Source organism: Lemur catta, chromosome 5 (genome assembly GCF_020740605.2).
Source record: "Lemur catta isolate mLemCat1 chromosome 5, mLemCat1.pri, whole genome shotgun sequence".
NCBI classification, from domain to species: Eukaryota; Metazoa; Chordata; class Mammalia; order Primates; family Lemuridae; genus Lemur; species Lemur catta.
The window spans coordinates 49,732,296-49,754,003 of NC_059132.1; the positions used below are offsets into that span (position 1 = coordinate 49,732,296).

Below are 21,708 nucleotides of genomic sequence, written 5' to 3' on the forward strand. Positions count from 1 at the left end.
CCCACATGTCAAGAAATTCTTCACACCTTCGGTCTGTATTTTGTGTGCCTTTCAAAATCCATTCCTCTCTTTGTAGCGTTTCTGGAGTTTCCCAGTTAGAATGGACTGTTCTCTCCTTTGTGCCCTCACTGGACTTTGTTCAGTCCATTTGTCGAACTGGTGACTTAGTGACTTACCCATTTTTCTTCTTATTTGCTTCCATACATCTCAAGTCCCGCTTGAATATCAGGCAGAATCTGCCTTCTATTTATATGTTCCGCTTTGTCCCAGAATATTGCCCATGATTTGGCACACACAGTGACTGTGTGTTATCTGACTGAGTTAGTGGGTGAGTGAGGGAATAAATACAATGTGTTCTGAAGTGCATTTCTTTTTTTTTTTTTTTTTTACAGGAGGAGACAACAAAGCCAGCAGGTTTAAGAGAGGAAAATGGTATGAGTATTATTGAAAATGCTCCACGAGAGCAAAAAAGTGATGTCAGTTTTACTGTAACGCATGAAAATAGCAGAAGCGGTAAATCAGTGAATATCTCTGAGATTTTTCCATGCGTAAATACTGTTGTAAAGGCACCAGTTAACGTATGTGCTTTCAAATGTAACAACCATTTCCTGTAATTATTTTTCTTTTCTTGTATTCCTTCAATACGGCCTACCTTTTGTTCTTTTAATCTGCATCAATTCTGAAATAATTTTTTGCTATTACTTTTATTTCATCTGAATAAAAGTGAATGGCAGTAGACTTGTGTAGGTATTTGAAACATACAGTCACACATGTTCTCGTAAATGACTCTGTGAATGACATTTTACAGCTAAGATGTCCTTGTTAACGTCTGGACCAAAGGAAGAGGAAGCGTCGCCACCTAGGGATTCGGATTCGGAGGTATTGTGTGTTGTTTTTGTTGTTGTTATGCTGTTACAACCTAAGCATTAAGTGAGGTTAAAAGCTGAAAAGCAGTGATCTAAGTTTTCATTCTCGCCTCTGCATATGCATATAAGGAGTTATTGTCTTATGATTTCCCGCTTGTTGTTAGGAAAACAATTCTGTGCTAAGTATATAGCAGCTGCCTAGTATAATTGTGCTCTTTTGCAGCATTCATTTAACAAGGCAGTGCACTGTAGTGCAAAATCTAAGGCTTAGAAGTGACAAGGAATCAATTAGTGCTCTGAAGTATGTTGATCCAAACCTACCCAATTAGTGCAGTGGAACCCATAGCCCAGTGTAAGACTGTACGGTACATCTGGATGTGGACAGGGCTAATGAGAGATAGAGAGAAAGAGTTGAAGTGTAATTATTTCCCAACATGCACTACAAAAGATAATGGCTGAAATGTGAAGACTTTAATATGTTTGGATTGTCAAGTAAAGATGTTCAAGGAACACTACGGGACAAGGAAAATTATGGGGAATAATCAATATGTAAGATTGTAATAACAAATCGGTTTAGTGATATTTTGATGAATATAATTCATTTTCAAAAATAGAATGAACAGAATATATTTGTGGCTGCCATGCTTTTGCAAGGGCAAGTATGACTTAATGACAATGGACAGTAAGGGCACAACTGTGGAAAGAAATGGGAAGGGTCTGACCCCTTAGATAGAAGCAGCTGTTGCACAGTGGTACCAGGACTGAGTGGATGTCAGATGACATGTTAGTATCCGATTATGTCACTTATTGTAGTAGGCGTGGCATCTGTAGGAACTGCCAGGGCTGTGCAGTGTGGGTGGGCAGGGGAGGAGGAGGAGAAGGAGGAGAAGAGTCTAAAAGGATGAGACCTGTCATTCTTGACCCCCATGTCCCAAGGATCCCTTCTGGCATACTGTGTTGTCCTCTCACCTGTAGGCACTCTGCACAGACTGTGACAGCTGTGGGCTCACTCAGTTTCCCCAAGATTCACTGGTCCCCTCTGGCTGCTGCAGTCTGAGTAGGTTGTGCAGCACATTTGTGTGGGTTCCAGTGAAATGAGAAACTGAAGGGCTGAAGCTCCCTGGGCAGCACAGAGGCACACAATGGGTGCGAAAGTAGTATGGTGCCCACCATGTGTTCTGTGGTCTGTGGGGAGGGAGAACGACCTCCAGGGTGCCAGCAGCCTTGTGCTCTGTGCTCAAGAAGCTCCCAGTTCCCTGAGGGCAGCAGCGCTTGGGCTCCTGAGGACAGAGGGGCAGTCTGACAGTTTGGGGGGCCTGCAGACTGCCAGAGGTGTGAGGGGAGGAAAAACAAACCTCCCCACCTACCCTTTCCATGGGGCTCCCAGTTCCCCTGGGGTCTCTCTCTGCCAGAACATTCCTCCTTCCTGTTCTGCCCTGCGACTTCTTCCCGTGGGATCTGTGGTGGGTTCTGGCACTCTGTCCTTAGAATTACACCTGGGGTGTGCCTTACCATCTGAGACTTTCTGTTTTCCCTCATAGGATCCAGTGCCCGATATCTGTAGTTAGCCATTCTGCCTGTATTCCCCTCTGTGCTCTTTCTAGTGACGGTTTCCAAAGGTATCTTTAAGACATGATATCATTACAAGCCGCACATTACTGTTTAGGATTCTGATTACCCATGTTTTTTTCTCCTAGGAGAAACTGATGGAATGTTTCTGTTTCCATTTTTCTCTTTTTGTATTTATAAGGTTACAGCATTTAGGTAGTGGTGTGTGACCATGTTTCACTACTTGAATGCCTCATTTTATAACAATACAATTAAAGCCTACAAAAGTGGAGACAAAAAGTAACTGTCACGTAAATATTAGTCAGTATTATTGTGGATGTGCTGTGAATAGAAGTCTCTTTTTTAGATCTTATTGTTCTAAATTGCTTTTCTTTTCTTTCTTGATTTACATTCATAATTCAGTGGGAATGTTTCTTGTTTTTGTTTGTGTGTTCATCCATGTGCCCGAACCTTTTGAAATGGTTTTACACCCACCTAAATTTTCCTTGCAGAAAAGGTTTCTTCAGTGTCTGTCCCTTCATTCCCTCTCTGTCTCCATATTTAGTTACAGGTTTCTGTGTAGTAGCTTTGTGTGCCTTTCTTATCACAGAAACATGCTGAAGGAATGGTTTCCAGTGGAATATAGAACATCATCTCTGGGTGATTATTTTTTACTTTTAAAAATATCTCCCGCAAAGGGGACTCTTTATGGCATTCTCAGGAAGATTTATGAACTTTAGCATTCATAGCTGTTCCACTTGGCCTGTAGATGCATTCATCTCTAAATCTCAGGAATCCTGTACAGTTTGCATTTCAGTGGATTTCTTCTCCTTCTTATGAACATTGAGTCCTCCTTGATAATTGAAGATGTATCTGAAGATTTTTTTTTTTTTGAGACAGTCTTGCTGTGTTGCCCGGGCTAGAGTGAGTGCCGTGGCATCAGCCTAGCTCACAGCAACCCCAAACTCCTGGGCTTAAGCGATCCTACTGCCTCAGCCTCCCCAGTAGCTGGGACTACAGGCATGCGCCACCATGCCCGGCTAATTTTTTGTATATATATATTTTAGTTGGCCAGATAATTTCTTTCTATTTTTAGTAGAGATGGGGTCTCACTCTTGCTGAGGCTGGTCTCGAACTCCTGACCTCAAGCAATCCACCCGCCTCGGCCTCCCAGAGTGCTAGGATTACAGGCCTGAGCCACCACGCACGGTCATATCTGAAGATTTTTAATCTTTAACTTGGGGAATCATAGCTTTATTTTCTTCAACTAGATACCATCTCCAATTTTTAACTAATAGCTTATCTGGTGTAAAGAGAAATTAGAACTATTCATATGTTGTTTACCAGGGCAGAAGAAAACCACATCAATTTCAACATGGGGTTTTACATTTCTTCGTATGTTATAGCAGCATTTAAACATGCCTCATAATTCTGTAATCACACAAATGGAGAAGGAGCTCTTTTACAGTTTAAAACTTTTAAGATTAATTTTTACAAAGGAATCCTCTTGAATTGGCATCTTGAATCGGTGTTTGAAAATTCAACAGTTTGATTCCTTTTAAAAATGCATATCCCGGCAATATTCCAGAAATGAACATTTGTGTATGTAAATAAAAGCACATTTTATGTCCTTGAAACACATATTGAGTTAGATAATTGAAAACTTATATACAGTATTTTTTTTTTACCACCTCTGGTTTTTATTTTTGGAATTTCAGAGTTTACATTATTGAATTCTACCACTTTAGTATATTTTTCAAATACTTACCTTCTTTACTCTGTGTAATTTTCTTAAGTAAGGTTACTCCTCCTCCCGATTTTTTTACATGTATCTGTCTTGTACATCACATCCCCTGGGTACCCAAGCTTGTTATAGTGTCACATGAAGCTGTCCTTGACCCTTGTCTGAGTCTTCCTGATCTTCATAATCTACTCTGCCATCTGGCTTCTTCACCCTAGTAAAGAGCCCTAATAAATAGCAGTGAAACTCTGAAGCAGGAACAGTCCTGCACCGCAGCCCTCCCTGCAGTCCCCAGTCCAGTCATTCACCAAGTTGTATATGTTCTAGCTGCTTACCATTTTTCATATCTTATTAGCCTAACTCACTCTCTGACTTACAATTTTGAAATACTCTTTTCTCGTTATCCTGGCTCCCGCCAGGTTCATTTATCTTTCCGTTGCTGCCTGGGTGACCTTTCTAAAATATATTTGTGAAGACCTAAGTCATCTCTTTATTCAGAGGATCCTCATTACTTGAAGGGGATAGTTCACATTCTGGGTCATACACGTCTGCTGTGGTTGGGACTGATTCTCCCATTTCCACTCTCCATCCCGCTTCCTATAGCTGTGGTCATTTTACCACATTTCTTTGCTACTCCTAATTACCAAGTTGTGTTCTGCCTCATCCTTTTCATCAAGTTCCCCTGTGTAGAAAGCATTTATACTCTCCTTCTTCACTTTGTTTTTCAAAATCTGGTCCTATTTTTGCAGCATTTCCTCAGTTTACCAGGTAGAAGTGACGGTTCTCATATTCATGCCCTTACTATCCTTTATTCAGTTCAATTATAGAAGTAATGAATTTTCTTTTTCTGTTTTTTTTTTTAATACATCTCAATCCTGTCTTGAATGTAGTGCAGAATCTGCCTTTGTTTATGTGCTCAGCTTTTCCCAGAGTATTGCCCATGATTTGATAGACACTATAAATACATATTGTTTAACTGACTGGGTGGGTAAGTGTGTGAATAAATACAATGTGTTCTGAAGTTGGGATTTTTTTTTTTAATAGGAGGGAACAGCAAATCCATCAACTACAAAAGTGGAAAATGGTATCAGCATTATTGAAAATGCTCCTCAAGTGCGAAATGCTAATGGCAGTTTTACTGCTGTGTGCCATAGTAACAGAAGTGGTAAGTTAGTGACTATAGCTAAAAATTTTTCCACGCTTACATGCTGTTATGAAAACACCAATTAACGTATGTAGATCAAAATGCAACATCCATTTCGGTTAAATATTTTTCTTTTCTTGTTTTTCTTCTATTATCAACTTCTTTTCTCTGTATCTGCTTCAATCCTGAAATCAGTTTTTGCTAGTAATTTTATTTCCTTAAATGAAAATGAGTGGTGATAGATTCGTGTATGTATTTAAAATACACAGTAAAAAATGTTCTCATGAGTGTATCTGTGAATAACATTTTATAGATAAGATGTCCGCATTAGAATCTGGAGAAAATGAAGTTGTAGAAGTACCTTTGGACTCGGCTTGTGAGGTACTGTCTGTTGTGTTTTTAAAATATAAGCTTCGAGTGTTGTTAAATCTTAAAAAGCGATGATCTGACTTTTCACTCTCACCTCTGTATATATATATAGAAGGAATTATTTTCTTACATTTTCACCTCATTATTAAGAAAGTAATTGTGTTGTAAGTATGTTAGGGCTGCATGATGCAATTCTGCCAGTTTATAGCATTCCTTTGTGCAGGCAGTATAATGCAACAAGTAAGGCTTAGAAGTGACAAGGAATCAATTTGGTCTCTGAAGTATGTTTATCTGTAACCTATAGAAAAATTCCAGGTCACCCCATGGCCCGATGTAAGATTGTTTGGTACTTCTGGATGTGTGAGGGGCCTAATGACCCTCAGAGAGAAACAGTTTGGATGAGAATTTTTTGCAACATGAAACTTCAAATGATAATACTTGATACATGAAGGTTTTAATGCATTTGGATATTCTAGTTTCGGTCTGCAAGGACCATTTCAGGAGAAGGAAATGTATGGGTAATAGTAAATATAGGAGTATCATAGTAACATTTTGGTTTAGTGATGTTCAGGTAAGTAGAATTCATTTTCAAGAATAGAATGCATTGAATATATTTGTGGCACCCATGCTTGAAATAATGACAATGTATAGTAAGGGCACAACTGTGGAAAGAGGTGGAAATGGCCTGACCTCTTAGAAGCAGTTGTTGCACAGTGGTACCAGCACTGAGTGGGAGTCAGAAGATAGGTTAGTGTCTTGGTTGTATCACATACTGTCCCTGGAATAGTGGAAAAAATGATTCATCCTCTTGGACCTTTAGTGACCTCATTCTTAAAAGTCATACTAATATCTACCTTGTATGTATGGGTGATGAATAACTGTGATAAGAAATGTGAAAACAGTTTTTAACTGGAAAGTGTGTATACAAAAGTAAGGTCAAATGATCACACTGGTGTTCAGTGAGTTAATAAATATCGAGGGTGTTTTTTGTAAATCTGAAAGCAGTAGCATCCAGAAAAGAATGGGGAAGTTAGAATGGACATGTGGCTTGTTAGTCTGGGGTATGTTAAGTTTCAGCAGACTATTACTGGAGATGTGCTATAGGAATATAGTGATTTGGCACTTGATAACCCTCCAGATAGGATTTTACATGTGTTGACCTTGAATAAATTCCTGTTACTGAGTACAGATTATGTGCTTAGTGGTTAGATGCTGAATGTACAAGATGGACTCTGTTACTGCAGTGGTAGGAATAGAAAAGGTAGTAAGCAAAAAACATTTGATAGTCCTTATTAAGTGCTCCATATAAAGAAAACAGAGAAGGTTAGGTTAGACAATATTAAAGAGGTTCGTAGTTAGGGTGGAGCTGGGAGTGAGAGTGTAATTCTGTAGTCAGAGAAGATTTCTCTGAAGGTGACATTTAAATGGCCAACTTTCACATGGTTGAAGAAGGAACCAGCCATGTGAAAGTCTAGGAGGACAACATTGTGCACAGAAATCAGTGGATCACATTTCATCATTTTACCTGTAGGATCCTGGAATGACCAGGAAGCAGGAAGAGGGTAACCATCATCATCATCATTTTTATTGACATATTCCAAAGTTCATATCATGCCAAGTGTTCTGTTTTAACACTAAAATGTTTCTAGAATTAGAAATATTTTAAATGCTTAATGCCGAGTGTATTATAGCAAATGTGTTTTTTATATATATATATATATATGTATATATATATATATATATATATATTTTTTTTTTTTTTAGTTGACTTTTTTGGTGGGGAATGCAAAGTCGAGTTAGGCATTTTGAAGTTAGTTCTTTGTTAAAATATTCACATGAGTTAATATTTTGTCCAGAAATCTGTTTGCTTTGGCATTCTGTGCTTGGATTACAGTCAATATCCCATATGAAGATGAGAGGTAAACTTTATCTAGAGAGCATAGATGAAGTATTCTATTGAAACGTTTTAATTTTCAATAGATATTTCTCCTTTTAGATCTGACTGGGTTTAAAATAGGAGATTCAGATTTTTTTTTTTAGAACATGATGGAAGTCTTGATGAAACTTCTTGGTTTTTTTTTTTTATTGAAACTCATTATTGATATAAATTTTGACAGAGTATCTCAAAGAGTCCTGTACAGAAGGATGTTGGTCCTTCATCTAGGGCTGTAGATCAAAAAGGAAGAAATACAGTAAATGGACAAATAGAAGGTAAGAACCATATTTGTAAAAAAAAAAAAAAAAAAAAGTCATTTGGAGAACATTTGTTTAAAAACATGAGCCCTGATCTATTCTACCAGGCCCAAAAAAAAAAAAAAATCACCTATTAAGATACCTAGTAAGGAAAAGGAGAAGTGAAATGGTGACACATTGTAGATCTTCTCAGGTGCTAGCAACAGATGAAATTGAGAATGTCAGTGAAAGGAGCTGAATCGTTAGTTCCATTTCAAGATGGTCTAAGACCTGGGGGAAGTCAGGAAATAAGGAGGAGGCAAGGAGTCAAAGAGGGAATGAAGACTGAGGAAGGCAAAGAGTACAGGGAGTATGCGAAGGAAGGAGAAAAAGGAGGATGTAAAAGAAAGTGGTCAAATAAAATAATTCTTCAGAAAATGGAAGAACAGGGGATTAGAAAGGTGGGACGAATATAAAGTGAGCGTCCAGTGCCAAAACCTGACAGAGAAGTAGAGCAAAATTTTCCCATTCTACCTGTCCTCCTCCTGTTGTGAAGGCATTGATGGTTGAGGCCCATGATCCTGCAGAGCTCCTTTTTCCCTACCATAGAGCAATACAAGCAGATACGGTCAGCTATCCATGGGTGTAATTTAATGTCATGCAAAATGTTGTGACTTCATAGGTTCATACCATGAAAATTTGAGTTCTTCACCACACAGTGACAGAGCATCAAAAGTATATCTAAAAGAAGAATTACGGCAAGATACGCAAAAGTTTAAGAATGAGGTAGACATGTTACAAGTCAAATTACTGTCTGTGGAGAAAGAAAAAGGTCTGCTTGAAAAAGAGGTAGGGGTTCACTTACTGCTACTCTTTGTTTTTTCTCTTGATCAGTTCTTGATCCATTTTGATTTTCTACTTATGATATGAAAAGCTCATATGTAAAATAGGGTTTTCCATATATGTAATTGTGTGTAGAAATAGATTATTTCTGCTATGTACATGATTGGATTTCAGGAAAAGTTTCTCATAATCATTATTTCTTCATCAACCTAACTCCCTCTATGAGTCTCCCAGGTGGCATAAGGACTGGGAAACTACTAATAATTTAGCGGTATACCATGTGACCACCTGCACCAGGATAAGCATAAAGAAAATTGATAAAACTATCTATTAATAATGAGCTCTAGGGTCCCCCTCACCCCATTGACTGAAAGATGAATTGCATTCATGGAAAGAACACAATGGGAATACATTGGGAAGGACGCAGTGACTGAGAGGAGATACAACTGTGTCTAACCTTGAGAGTTGCAACAAATGTGGCCAGCCCAATGAATCTCTGAATGTGCTTTTATGTGTGCGAGTTGATCAGTTAAGTCAAACTTTTGGAGCTTATAATTCCATCATGACCACTTTAAATATTTTGGACAATAAATACACATACTTCCACATATTTATTTCAAAATCACCACTCTCAAATGTTTCTGTTGAATAGGAACTTTATATTATGTTGTTTAATGAAGTATGGTTAGATTTTTCACATATGATTTTATAAGTAGCATAAATGCTCAGCCAAAAATTTAGTATTTGACTCCAGAGTAGAAAGCTGAGTTCTCGACATTGAGTTTCAGTGGTAGACAAAAATCTGGAGACATTTCTTCTTTAAAAGTAAAAGTAGAAGAGGCCTCCCATCCCGCCCCTCTACGTCCAAGGCATTATATTACTTTGACAAAGTCACACCTTTAATCTATCTGACAAATTTGGTGAATTTCTCTGATAATTTATGTGACTCAGCATGATGGCATTGCTTCGTCTCTTTTGGTGCCATAAAATGCTAGGTAATACCACTTTAGGAATACCACTTTTGGAGGAATCATTTCATCTTTCTTGGTTTTACTGCCATTATCAGTAGATAAGGGAGGTGAAGCAGGTAATTACTCATGCTGTACATTCTCCATCCATAAATTTTTATGTCTATTGAATATGGAATTTGGGGAGCATCTCATTTTTCAGAATTCCGCACTGGCAACTCAGCAGTTACACTCTGCCCCTTGTGTTGTGGCAAACTTGGTTGATATATTTCAGTGAACACCATCATTTTTTTTGAGATCCCAGGATCCGGATAAGCGTAGAATGATAAAAGGCAGTGGGGAAAAGAATAAGCTGAGTGCAGAAGGGGGAAAGCTTCCTTTGTCGTCATGAAGCCCCACAAGGTCACATTCTCTAAATCTGGCTATTTAGTGGAAAATCTAGGTGATAGCAAAAGAAGACTATACAAATGTTAGAAAAGTAGAGTATCTATAGAATATTCCCAGGAAAAAGGAACGTAAAGTACTTTGGGAAATTTTATCTGTCCAAAGATAGGCAGACCTAAGGCTCTCACCATGAGGGTAGTATAAGGTTAGATATTAGAGTGCAAACCCAATTTTTAAATGTAGTCAGATTTATGAATCTTTCATTCTATGCCTTTGGGTTTGTTGTAATTCAGGGAAAGGTTTTTCCAGTTCTGAGATCCTTAAAAATCCGGTAGTGGTTTCTTTTTTACTTTCATGGATTAATTGTTTTCAAATAAATTTTTGATCCTGTGGGAATTTATGCTCTATAAGGTTGGAGGGTTTGCTCCAACTTCTTTTCCAGTTGTATATCCACTTATTGCAACCCTTTCATTGTATAAATGGACAGGTTATCTTTTAATTTCAGAGGAAATCATGATAGATAGGTCCTTGTATTGAGAGATAGCTAAAAGCTTCCTTGGTTTTCCATAGATTTCTCATAGCCAAGAAAGAGAAAAAGATCTACTCCATAAGAATCGCATGTGGCAGGAGGAACTTGCCATGGTGAGAATGGAGAGAGACAAAATTAAAAGTCAGAATGAAGAAAATGAAAAGAAATATCCAAAGGACACGGAAATGATGAAAGAAAAGTATGACGTTTACATGACTCTATTGCGGAATTTGGAAACATTAACTAAAACTGTGTGTCAGTATGGTGAGCAGCTTTGTGTTCTCACAGCTGAGAATGCAATGCTAAAGTGTAAACTGGAGAGTGAAACACAAAACAAGGAAAGACTGGAAGAAGAACTTGCCTCTTGCCATTCCAGACTGACTGCCGCTACACGTGATCTTGATGAAAGTGAAACATCAAGAAAACACCTAGAGCTTGCTTTCTGCACAGCAAGAGATGAGTGGGATCACTTACAAGACAAAATGAATTTTCACATGTCGAATCTAAAAGAAAACAATGAGATTCTTTCTGAAAAACTTTCTAAAGCAGAAAGTAAGATCGATAGCCTGGAAACGGAGCTCCATCACACAAGAGAGCTCCTCCGAGAAAAAACGTTTTTAGAAGTTGTACAAAGAGACCTAAGGCAAACACAGTGCCAAATGAAGGAAATAGAACAAACGTATGGCAGTGACCAAAGCAAAGTGAATCCACACATGGGCAAGCAGGAATCTCTAGAGCAGAGATTCTGTGAACTACAAAGAGAAAATATGTTGCTTCGACAGCAACTACATGCTGCTCACAACAAAGCTGCCCAGAAAGACGAGACAGTAACCAATATCCAGGACCAGCTTCAGGATATTGTGAAACAAAGTCAAGCTGGCAGTGACAAGCAAAGTCTGCTTCTAGAAGGAAAACTTCAGGAGCTCACCAATGAATGTGATCGTTTAAAAGAAACAATGTGTCATTTGGAAAAAGAAAGAACAGTAAGTACACAGAATAGTAAATGTTTTTCAAATCTCCTGAAAGAAAATTGCAAATAATATTTCATTATGGGTAAATGTTGAATCCAGCTGGATTCAAAAATATCTAGAATGATAAAAGTATTTGCTCTGTCAGCGTAGAAACATACCTTGTTTCCAGCAAATAGATGGGAGAGATGCTGTTCTTTGAGGAAAGACATCACGTCACCTTCGAAATTCTAAGCTACGAATTGTCAGTATAGACTAACATTAATAGTGCAGACTTATACTGTGTAAAATGCAATTTCAATGTCTTTATGTTGCCCCATTTTAACACCATGATGAAGCAGATACATGGAAATGTTTATACCTGAAATGAGTATTATGAAATTAAGATTCAGTGAAGTGGGTTACTCTGACCATTAAGTTTAGATTCCAGAGATGAACTGAAATGTACTGCTGTATCTTGTAATACTTTGACTTCAGTAGCTTTTTATATGTTTTAGTTGGCATAATTTTATTTTAATTCATGTCTGTTTGACTTATATCTGAAAATATTTCAATTTGAAATGATGTACTGTTTATCACCTATCAATTCTTCAACAGCAGTTTACTTTTATTAAATCATAAGATGGTAGTAACACTCAGCAGAAACCAATCAGGCGGGTGGGGAGAGGAGGGGACACGTAAATTCGCAACTAAAGGGTACAGTGCACGCTGTCTCGGTGATGGGCACACTTATAACTTCGACTCAAATTGCACAAAAGTAATTCCTGTAACCACAGCATTTGTACCCCCGTAATACTCTGAAATTTAAAAAAAAATCATAATGTACTACTGAATTTTAGCAAAACCATAGTTGATTTACTCTTCTCAGTGTTATTTTTTATTTACTTTGTATATTTTTACACATAATTTGCTCATAATTGTCATTTCAAAGCTCAATCACTATGATTTGGAAATAACTTTGTCTAGTATAAAGATAACTATAGCTATCTGTGATTTGTGAGTTTGGCATTGGATCCCCATTTTCAGACTAATGAGGTGTGGCAGGATTCACATCTAGTGGGGATGGAGTGAGTAGGGGAGAGAGGTAGGAGCCGAAGTCAGGGAGTAGGGTGGAGGCCAGGTATGCTAGGACCTTGAAGGCTGTTGGAATTTTGGTTTTACTCTGACAAAGGAATCTATGGGAAGGATTTGAGCAGGCAATTGAATATGTGAGGAACTCTGAGGTTGATTTAAGCTTCTGATAAAAAAGAAGGAAAGCATTTTACAATGTAGAATCTCCTACCCCCATCGGTCCCTCCCACATACCCATTTCTTTTTGAGACTTCATTAGATCGTGGAACATTGCAAATTCCTCAGGGGACAAGTGACTAGTGGGCTGAATCTGTTGATTAAGTAACAGGATAGCAATTTGGCAGGAAGCTGACACTTTCTGTGATCTCAACTGAATTCAGTCACAAACAGGAATGTGTACACATGAGGAAAAGAAGGTGAATGAATATATGTGGTGATATTTTTCAAAGTATGTATGTTAGAGTTAGATATTCTTAACGTGATTTAATAATAAGGTGATTTATAAAATGAGGTAACAAAAATATCAGGTACTTGGGAGACATCTACAAGAACTGGCTACTACCTTGAAAAAACAACCAAGGCCAGAGGCTTTTGTAGAGGTTTCACCGTGTCATGTTAATTTAGAAGATGGGACAGGTTCAAAGAAGAAAATAGATCAAATCAAAAGTCAAGTATGTATGAAATGTAACATGTCAACAGTTCATCTATAGCTGGTTAAGTAACATAAAGTGTTTATGATAGTGATTTCAGTGTGTAGCTTTCATTTGTATTTTTATTATAATTGATTTTATTAGTTATATATCTTTACATGCATTTATTTTCTAAACTCTGTCATTCAGCCATTTTTTCTTCTAATTGCATATGGTTTTTCTTATAACATCTTTAGGAAAATGCAGAGTTAAACATCATTCCTCACAGAAGTTGAGAGCCTTTTTTGTTGTTGTTGTTCAACTGTGATCTTTAGTGATTTCACTATTGCTATGGTGAGGGAAGCCTGATTAACCAAGAGGATAATGTTTCATGGAATGTTCCATAATATTTTCTGATTTCCCATTTTCAGTTTTGAGAATGGACACAGGATCTGTGTATATGTCTTTCATGGATTTCGGGGTAACTTGGTTTTTTTTGTATTGCTTGTTTTTTGAGACAGAGTCTCACTCAGTCACCCTGGGTAGAGTGCTGTGCATCAGCATAGCTCACAGCAACCTCAAACTCCTGGGCTCCAGCGATCCTCCTGCCTCAGCCTCCTGTGTAGCTGGGACTACAGGCACTTGCCACAATGCCCGGCTATTTTTTTTTTCTTTCCTTTTTTTTTTTTTTTTTTTTTTTTTTTTGAGACAGAGTCTCACTCTGTTGCCCGGGCTAGAGTGAGTGCCGTGGCATCATCGTAGCTCACAGCAACCTCAAACTCCTGGACTCAAGCAATCCTCCTACCTCAGCCTCCTGAGTAGCTGGGACTACAGGCATGCGCCACTATGCCCGGCTAATTTTTTCTATATGTATTTTTAGCTGTCCATATAATTTCTCTCTATTTTCAGTAGAGACGGGGTCTCGCTCTTGCTCAGGCTGGTCTCGAACTCCTGAGCTCAAACAATCCGCCCGCCTCGGCCTCCCAGAGGGCTAGGATTACAGGCGTGAGCCACCACGCCCGGCCGCGGCTAATTTTTTGTTTCTATTTTTAGTTGCCCAGCTCAGTTTTTCTATTTTCAGTAGAGACGGGGTCTTGCTCTTGCTCAGGCCGGTCTAGAACTCCTGACCCCAAGTAATCCTCCCGCCTCAGCCTCCCAGATTACTAGGATTAGAGGCATGAACCACCGCACCCGGCCTATTTCAGGATAACTTGTATGGAAAGGCTATCTTTAGTATTCTCCAAAATGCAAATATTTAGGCTGATTTACAAACTGTTTCAAAACGTAGACATTTCCTTCACCTTCCTTTCATTTACATGGTTTGTAAAAGCACAGAAGAAAAAAAGAATGAAATTAGGTCTTTCCCAGCAACATGGATAGAACTGGAGGCTATTCTCTTCAATGAAATAAAAGAAAAATACCACATGTTCTCACTTGTAAGTGGGAACTATATCATGTGTACACGTAAACATAGAAAGTGGAATAACAGACATTTGTAGATTCAGAAGGGATTGAGGGGAGTCAGGGGTGAAATGTTATTTAATGGGTACAATAAACACCATTCAGGTGATGATTACATTAAAAGCCCAAACTTCATTCATATCTACACAGTATATCAATATCACAGAACTACGCATGTATGCCCTAAATATATAAAAAGAAAAACATTGTTAAAAAGCATAGAAATATTAAGATCATATATAGTATGCACATGTAAAATAGAGAGTTAAGGAAATATTGGGATATAATACACATACCATACAGTTCACTCATTTAAAGAATAAAAGTCACTGTCTCTCAGTATCCCCACAGAGCTGTGTAACCATGACCACAGTCCATTTTAGAATATTTTCATCACCCTAAAAAGAGACTCCATAGCCCTTAGCCACTCACCCATGTCCCTCCACCTTCTGCTTCCTAGGCAACCATCTTCTAATTTTTGTCTCTGCCAACTTGTTTGTTGTGGACATTTAATAAACATAGAGTCATTATAGAATGTGTCATACTTCATGACTGGCTTCTTTCCCATAGCCTCATGTTTCAGGGGTCATGTGTGTTGTAGCACATATCAATACTTCCTTTCTATTTTAGTTGAGTACTATTTGCTTGTATGGTATACCAGTTACTCACTCATCGGTTGCTGACATTTATGTCGCTTCTGCTTTGGGGCTGTTTTGAATAATGCAGCTATGAAGATTCATTTCCTAGTTACTATGTGGACATATGTTGTCATTTCCCTGCCACAGGATTTTATCCTCAGAGTTCTTTGGGCTGGAGTCACCATCTCTCTGCCTCACTCATGCCATCCTTTCTGCCTTTTCAGTTTCTGTTCATCTAGCCTCATTTATTCAGACCCAGCACACAATTTCCCCTTCTCTGTGAAGCTTTCCCTTGCTGACTTTACACTTCAGCACTTGTGGTCTAGTCTGTGCAGAACAATCTAGCTCTTAATTTTACATTGCTTTTACTTTTTCTCAGAGTCCCCTGGCCACTCCCTAACTTAGATTCAGGGCTTGGGAGAGTCAAGGTGCTTTCTCCTGGTGTGGACGGTATGATTCCCCAGCGGGAATGTGGACCTCAGAAAGAAACTCATCCTCACCTGCATCGTGGATCCACTCCCCGTGTTCAGCCACTCCTGGCCCTGTGAGCTGCTTATCTTTCTTGTCCTTCCCAGAATTTGGAGTATTTTTTTTGCTTTTCTATTGAACTCTCATGTTGCCTCTTGGATAATATACTCAGGATGTGGTTGCCTACACGCTCTTTTGGTTCGTCTAGGTGGATAACGTGTGCTGGTAATGCTTCTGGTCAGCCATCTTGAAAACAATTGGATCAGTTCTTAATGTCTTAACTGCTGATTCATATTCCGTTGTTTAGACACACAGGCATTTTATGTATCCATTCATCACTTGATGGCCCTTTGGGTTGTTTCCATGTTTTGGCTATTATGATATTAGTAATGCTGCTAGGAACTTTCATGTTCAATGTTTGTGTTTACGTATCTTTGCAATTCTCTTGGTTGTATACTCCTGAGTTGAATTGCTGGATCATAGGAAATTAGATCCAGCATAGAGATTAATGATCTCCGCTTAATCTTTTGAGGAGCTACCAATCTGTTTTCCAAAGTGGCTGCACCATTTTCCATTCCCATCAGCATTGTATGAGGGCTCTACTTTCTCCACCTCCTTGCCAACACGTATTTTCTATCTCTTTGCCGAAAAATTTCCATCCTAGTGTGTGAAGTGATACCTCATTGTGATTTTGATTAGCATTTCCCTAATGAGTACTGACTTTAAGTATCTTTGGATGTGCTTATTAGGCATGTGTATATCTTCTTAGGAGAAATGTCTACTCTTTTCCCACTTTTAAATTGGTTTGTCTTTTTATTTCTGAATTATAAGTGTTCTTTGTATATCCTGGATACAAGGCCTTTATCAATACATGATTTTCACATATTTTCTCTCACTCTGTGGCTTGGTTTTTCACTTTCACAGAAGTTTTAAATTTTTATACAGTTGAGTGAATCTATTTCTTCTTTTGGTGTTCTGTCTTAGAAATCACTGCCAAATACAGTCACAAAGATTGATGCCTCTGTGTTTTAAGAGTTTTATGGTTTTAGCTCTTCCATTTAGCTCTCCTATTTGGAGTTAATTTTTAGACATGGAAATTGGAGGGAGTCTGCCTTTAGTCTTTTGCATGTGGATGTAGAGCTTTCCCTGCACCAGTTGTTGAAAAGATGATTCTTTTCCCATTTGGGTGGTTTGTTAACCTTCTTGAAAATCAATTGGTCATAAAGGCAAGGGTTTAATTTTGAACTAACCGTTCAGATGGTTGCTCTGTGTCTGTTCTTATGTCAGTACCCAGTCAAATTTCATGAGAAATTTTTTGCAATCTGTTGCATATTACCAGTTGTCTTATGTAATAGTAAAAAGTCAATGTATTGAATGTCTTCATTTTTTGCTTTTTGAAGGAGCTTATGGCCAGCTTATGCCTTGCTGGCTCCACAACTTGAGTGGAAATCAGGCTTACAAAGACAGAGTCCATTCTTTCAATTTTCTCCACTCAAACCTTTTAATCTGTCACCCAGAGCCTCCCTCTTCACTCCCATTTCCATAAGTTCTTGGTCATGGGCTGTGCTGACTGAGTCTGCTATTTATTGTATTGTGTTTTATCAACTCATTATAATTCAGAGAATCATCTGTAGATTTTTATATCTAAGAAAGAAGATTAGGTCTGAGCTGTCAGCTTTTCTCATTGGAAATTAAGTTCATCCATCATCTTTCAGTTCACAGTAGCCCCTCTTTCCACCTGGTACCTGGTTCTTTAGTATAACACTGGCACTGATCCTATTCTTAGCACATGTACCCCAGAGGTGTAGATGGGTGCCAGTGGTGTCAGTGGGGTGGCTGGGTGCGTTGGTGCCTGGGCCTCCAGGTAGTGTGGCCCAGCAGCTGTGATGACAGTGGCAGGTTGGTCCTCACACTCCCAGGTGGCACATGTGGCACCGTTTGTGACAGTAGCAATGGTGGGCCAGTCCTGAGCCCCTGGGTGGCACATTTGTGTGTGCACTGATGGTGGTGGGCAGGTCAGGGGAAGGTCAGGTGAAAGAGCTGTCAGCATTGCCCAGTTGGGAAGGCCTATCTTCCAGACCCCAGATTGTGGGGGTGGGGGTGGGCAGTAGCACTGTCCTCAGGCCCCCGAAGGTGCACCGGCCTGGGAAGGGCGGGCTGATCCTCAGGAACCTGGGTTGTGCATGTGGGCACTGGTGATGGCAGCAGCTAAAACAGGCAGGCTGGCCTTGTCTTCAGGTTCTCATGTGGTGCATGCAGGTACCAGCCGCAGCATGTCAGGTAGGCTTGTCCACAGGATTTGGTGTGGTACATATGAGCAGGCCAGTCCTCACGTCACCTGAAGGTGTGCACAGGTGCATGGTGGCCCTGCCGTGGAGGGGGTGGGGTTACCGTCATAGGCAGTGACCACAGTCAAGTGGCCCCCAGGCTCTGGGGAGCATGCACCTAGGTTCCCTTTGTCCTTGGGCAGATTCTCTCGTGGGCCAGACCACCTATTCCTAGAGATAGAGGGTGCTATGTGAGCTAGAGTTTTGGGGACCCAGCCACGCCTCTTGGTCCAGGTGGTGCACGATGCTATAACCCTCTAGGAGAATGTAAGGAGCTGTCAGCGGGGCTCCAGGCATGTGCACATGCAGGGGCTGCAGGACCCACAGGGTAGGTGGAGCTTAGCCTGGTGGGGCCTGGGTGCTTACAGTGCAATATCCTGCAGCAGCTGGGTCTCAGGGTTGAGTGCGACTCAGCGTGAATTGCCTCTTGGGCACAGCCCGGTTGTGTGGGCTCCAGGCAGCTCCCTTTGTTAGATTCAGGACCTGCAAGGGCTGAGGGCTCTCCGTGGCTAGGATTGCAGGTGCCCTTGGGGGATTGTGCATCGCTCGGGATAGGGGAGTCTGTCCTGGCTCTGAGCTGATCCTGCCAGCCTGGCTGCTTCGCTTCCTTTTCATTCCTTGTTTAGGAGGGTCCCTGCTGAATTCCAGTGTTGTCTCTTAGAGGAGTTCTTCAAGGCATCTAATCTACTTGTTCTGTGGTCCCTCTCTGTGGAGTAGTCAAGTGCTAGGTGCCTCCATCAGCCATCTTGATGACATCTCTGTCTACGGGATGAGTATGAAAGAAGGTATGGAAACGTTTTTAAGCCAGGACAATCTACCCCCTGGCTGCATTCTTTTTACATTTCTCCCACTTCAAAAACACACCACTTCCTACTCACTACACCCAGAACTGTCATTGATTGTGGCTTTACACACAGGCTGGAAGCTCAAGACCTGCCATTCCAGATGGATGTACTCAATGTATATCATTTTTGCACTATTGTAAAGTTACAAAATTATAATTTTAACAATCCTAACTCAGGGACCATCTACATATCGTAAATTGAAACGTGGACAGGCTGAAAATGGGAAACTAATATTTGAACCCAAGAAGTCCTGGATCCTTGCTATTTAATTTTCTTTAGCTTATCTCTCATGTTGATTTTACTTTAGCTGCTGTGTAGCAGCAGTGCGCTTTCTTCCAGGTTTCAGTATCATTTCTTCACTGGCCTTGACACCCTCCCTGTCATCCTGTACCAGGGCCTTCAGACTTCCACTAACGGTCTCCTGGAAGACCTTTTGGTTTTCATTCTTATTCTTGTCTAGGTCCTTGGAACATCCTCCTTCCTCCTGGTTCCAAGGGATCCTACATGTTTTAGTGGTTCTTGTTGTCTAATGTCAGCACGCCCTATTTAGTATCCATGTCTGTACCAATTCTCTATTGCTGTGTAACAACCCACCTCAAAATTCAGTGTCTCCAAACAACATGATTTTGTTCACAATCTGCAGTTTTAAGCAGGGCTCAGAGAGGCCAGCTCATTCCTTCTCTTACTTGGCAACAGCTGGGGTGACGTGAAACTGGGGACTAGAATTACCTAAAGGCATGTTTGTTCACACATCTGGCAGTCAAAGCTGCCTTGTGGCTGGTACTCTAGCTGGGGTGCTCAGCTGGAGCTACAGGAGGATTCACCATGCGGCTTGGGCTTCCTCACAATATGGCGACCGTGTTCCATGGATAGGCTTCCCTAGAGAGAGCTGTCAGGTGGAAGCTTAATTATGTGTTCTAACCTAAGCTTACAAGTCACACAGCAGTTCCACCATGTTATAGTCACTAGAAACCAGTTGCTAAAGCAGTTCATTTTCAGGAGAGGGAATTTCATGGCAGAAATGTCAAGCAGTTTGTAGACATGTTTTAAAACTATCACTTCACTCACTTTTTTAAAATCAGATAATCATTACAGCTAAAGGAAAATCATTTATTCCAACTCGGTACTGCTGAAATTCTACAAAGTATTTTTGGTGGTGGTGGTTGTTTAATGTGCTCCCTTATTTTGTCTAAAGAATCAAAAGATTATAATATAGTGCTATTGAATAAAGACATTTTTGTTCAAATGAATGGATTTTGTCACATTTATAGTGGGAGATGATTGCTTCCTAACCCCAAGGATCATCACTCCTGGGAATGTAATTCAAATGATCCTAAGACATTTGCCGTTCAGAAAAAGGCTTATGACATTAGAATGCATATGTCCAGGATTCATTAATCTGAGTCTTACTTTGAAAGTCTTTTTCTGGGAGCCATTTATTGACTCAGGCCTAAATAACTCAATAAGATATCCCTGAGACTTCTCTAGATATTCTGAGGAATAGTCATGCAAGAAGGGGCATGAGACTTTCTATTACGAGCCATTTCAAGGATGAAAGAATTGAATCAAGCATAGAAAAATCTAAGATCAAGTGCAAATGTTGTGTGGCAAAGAGGATGAGACTAAAGACTGTTTTTGTGATTGGTGGTGGTTTTAACTTTGGCCTTGATTTCCTGAGCAATTCAAGTGTCTGTATTTCAGGAATCTAGTACAGTATAGATAAAATTTTCTTGCAATTAACTTTATTTCAAAATGTGTTATTAGTTTTCTGTGAGGCTATTGTCAGCCTACGTCGTTACCAAACTATATTATTTTGTTCTTGCAGATTGATCAACAAAAACAAGCACTGGAATTTCCATGTTCAAAATGTGGACGTCAATATGCAAAGAATCAAGTTGTTCAGCCGGAATCGTTACCTAAGGAAATAATCCAAGAAAGATATGAGAAATTACAGACAAAGAATATGAGGTTGAAGCAAGCAATAGTAGACCTCAAAAATTACATGGAAAGGAATATGGTAGACCGTCATCAAGCTGACCAGTATAAACGGGAGATTAAAGCAAAAGCCGAACAGACTGTTGCAGAACAATTCAAAAAAATCAATCTGTTTTTGCAGGTTGGTTCATTTACCTGTGATGCACTTTCATTTATTTCACTGCAGATTATATCGTGGATATATACATTGTATGTGTTTCCTCTACTTCCCCTACGGTAATTTACTTTGTAGATTTCTAGAAGGAAATTGCCATCTGTTTCTCCCTTTAAATTTTTGTTTCCATCATCATTAGAACTAATACGGTCTTTCAGAGTAATGATTCTCCTCCTTAGAGTCATTTGATTATTAAGTCCAGTTGTCATAAAACAAGATTATTAGGAAAAGAAAAAAAACTTATGATTTAGAAATTATCCCATACTCTTGAACTGTTTTTAAGTTATATTGCTCAGGTTTTACAATTTTAAATTGATTCTATAATTCTTTCGATTATCAGATTACATGCGTACTATTTTTAAGAATGATCCAATTTTTTTCTTTGAAAAACATTGTCTTTATACTTATTATAATATAATTGTAGTTTTTTGTCTACAAGTATCCACAGATTTACTGAGTACAATGTGGGTGGTAGATGTACTTATCTATTTTCTACATGATATTGTAATCTAATTTGATTCCAAAAAGTTGCCAGTTTTTTCTATTTCAAAATATTAGGGGTATATAAATATTTTTCTTACATGGATA

The 21,708-nt window shown here is 39.3% G+C and overlaps 1 protein-coding gene across 6 annotated transcripts in view; it reads left to right on the forward strand.

Annotated features, from left to right (window-relative positions):
• The first annotated feature begins 774 nt into the window (after positions 1 to 774).
• Positions 775 to 21,708, forward strand: part of LOC123638254 (coiled-coil domain-containing protein 144A-like) — a 46,541-nt gene continuing 25,607 nt past the window's right edge. For all 6 annotated transcript variants that reach the window (XM_045551736.1, XM_045551735.1, XM_045551740.1 and 3 more), the window contains exons 1-7: positions 775 to 879; positions 5,200 to 5,320; positions 5,613 to 5,680; positions 7,786 to 7,879; positions 8,523 to 8,689; positions 10,606 to 11,547; positions 20,797 to 21,087. In XM_045551736.1, coding sequence (XP_045407692.1) covers positions 814 to 879; positions 5,200 to 5,320; positions 5,613 to 5,680; positions 7,786 to 7,879; positions 8,523 to 8,689; positions 10,606 to 11,547; positions 20,797 to 21,087 — 1,749 coding nt within the window. In that variant the 5' untranslated portion in view covers positions 775 to 813. The remainder of the gene's footprint in view (positions 880 to 5,199; positions 5,321 to 5,612; positions 5,681 to 7,785; positions 7,880 to 8,522; positions 8,690 to 10,605; positions 11,548 to 20,796; positions 21,088 to 21,708) is intronic.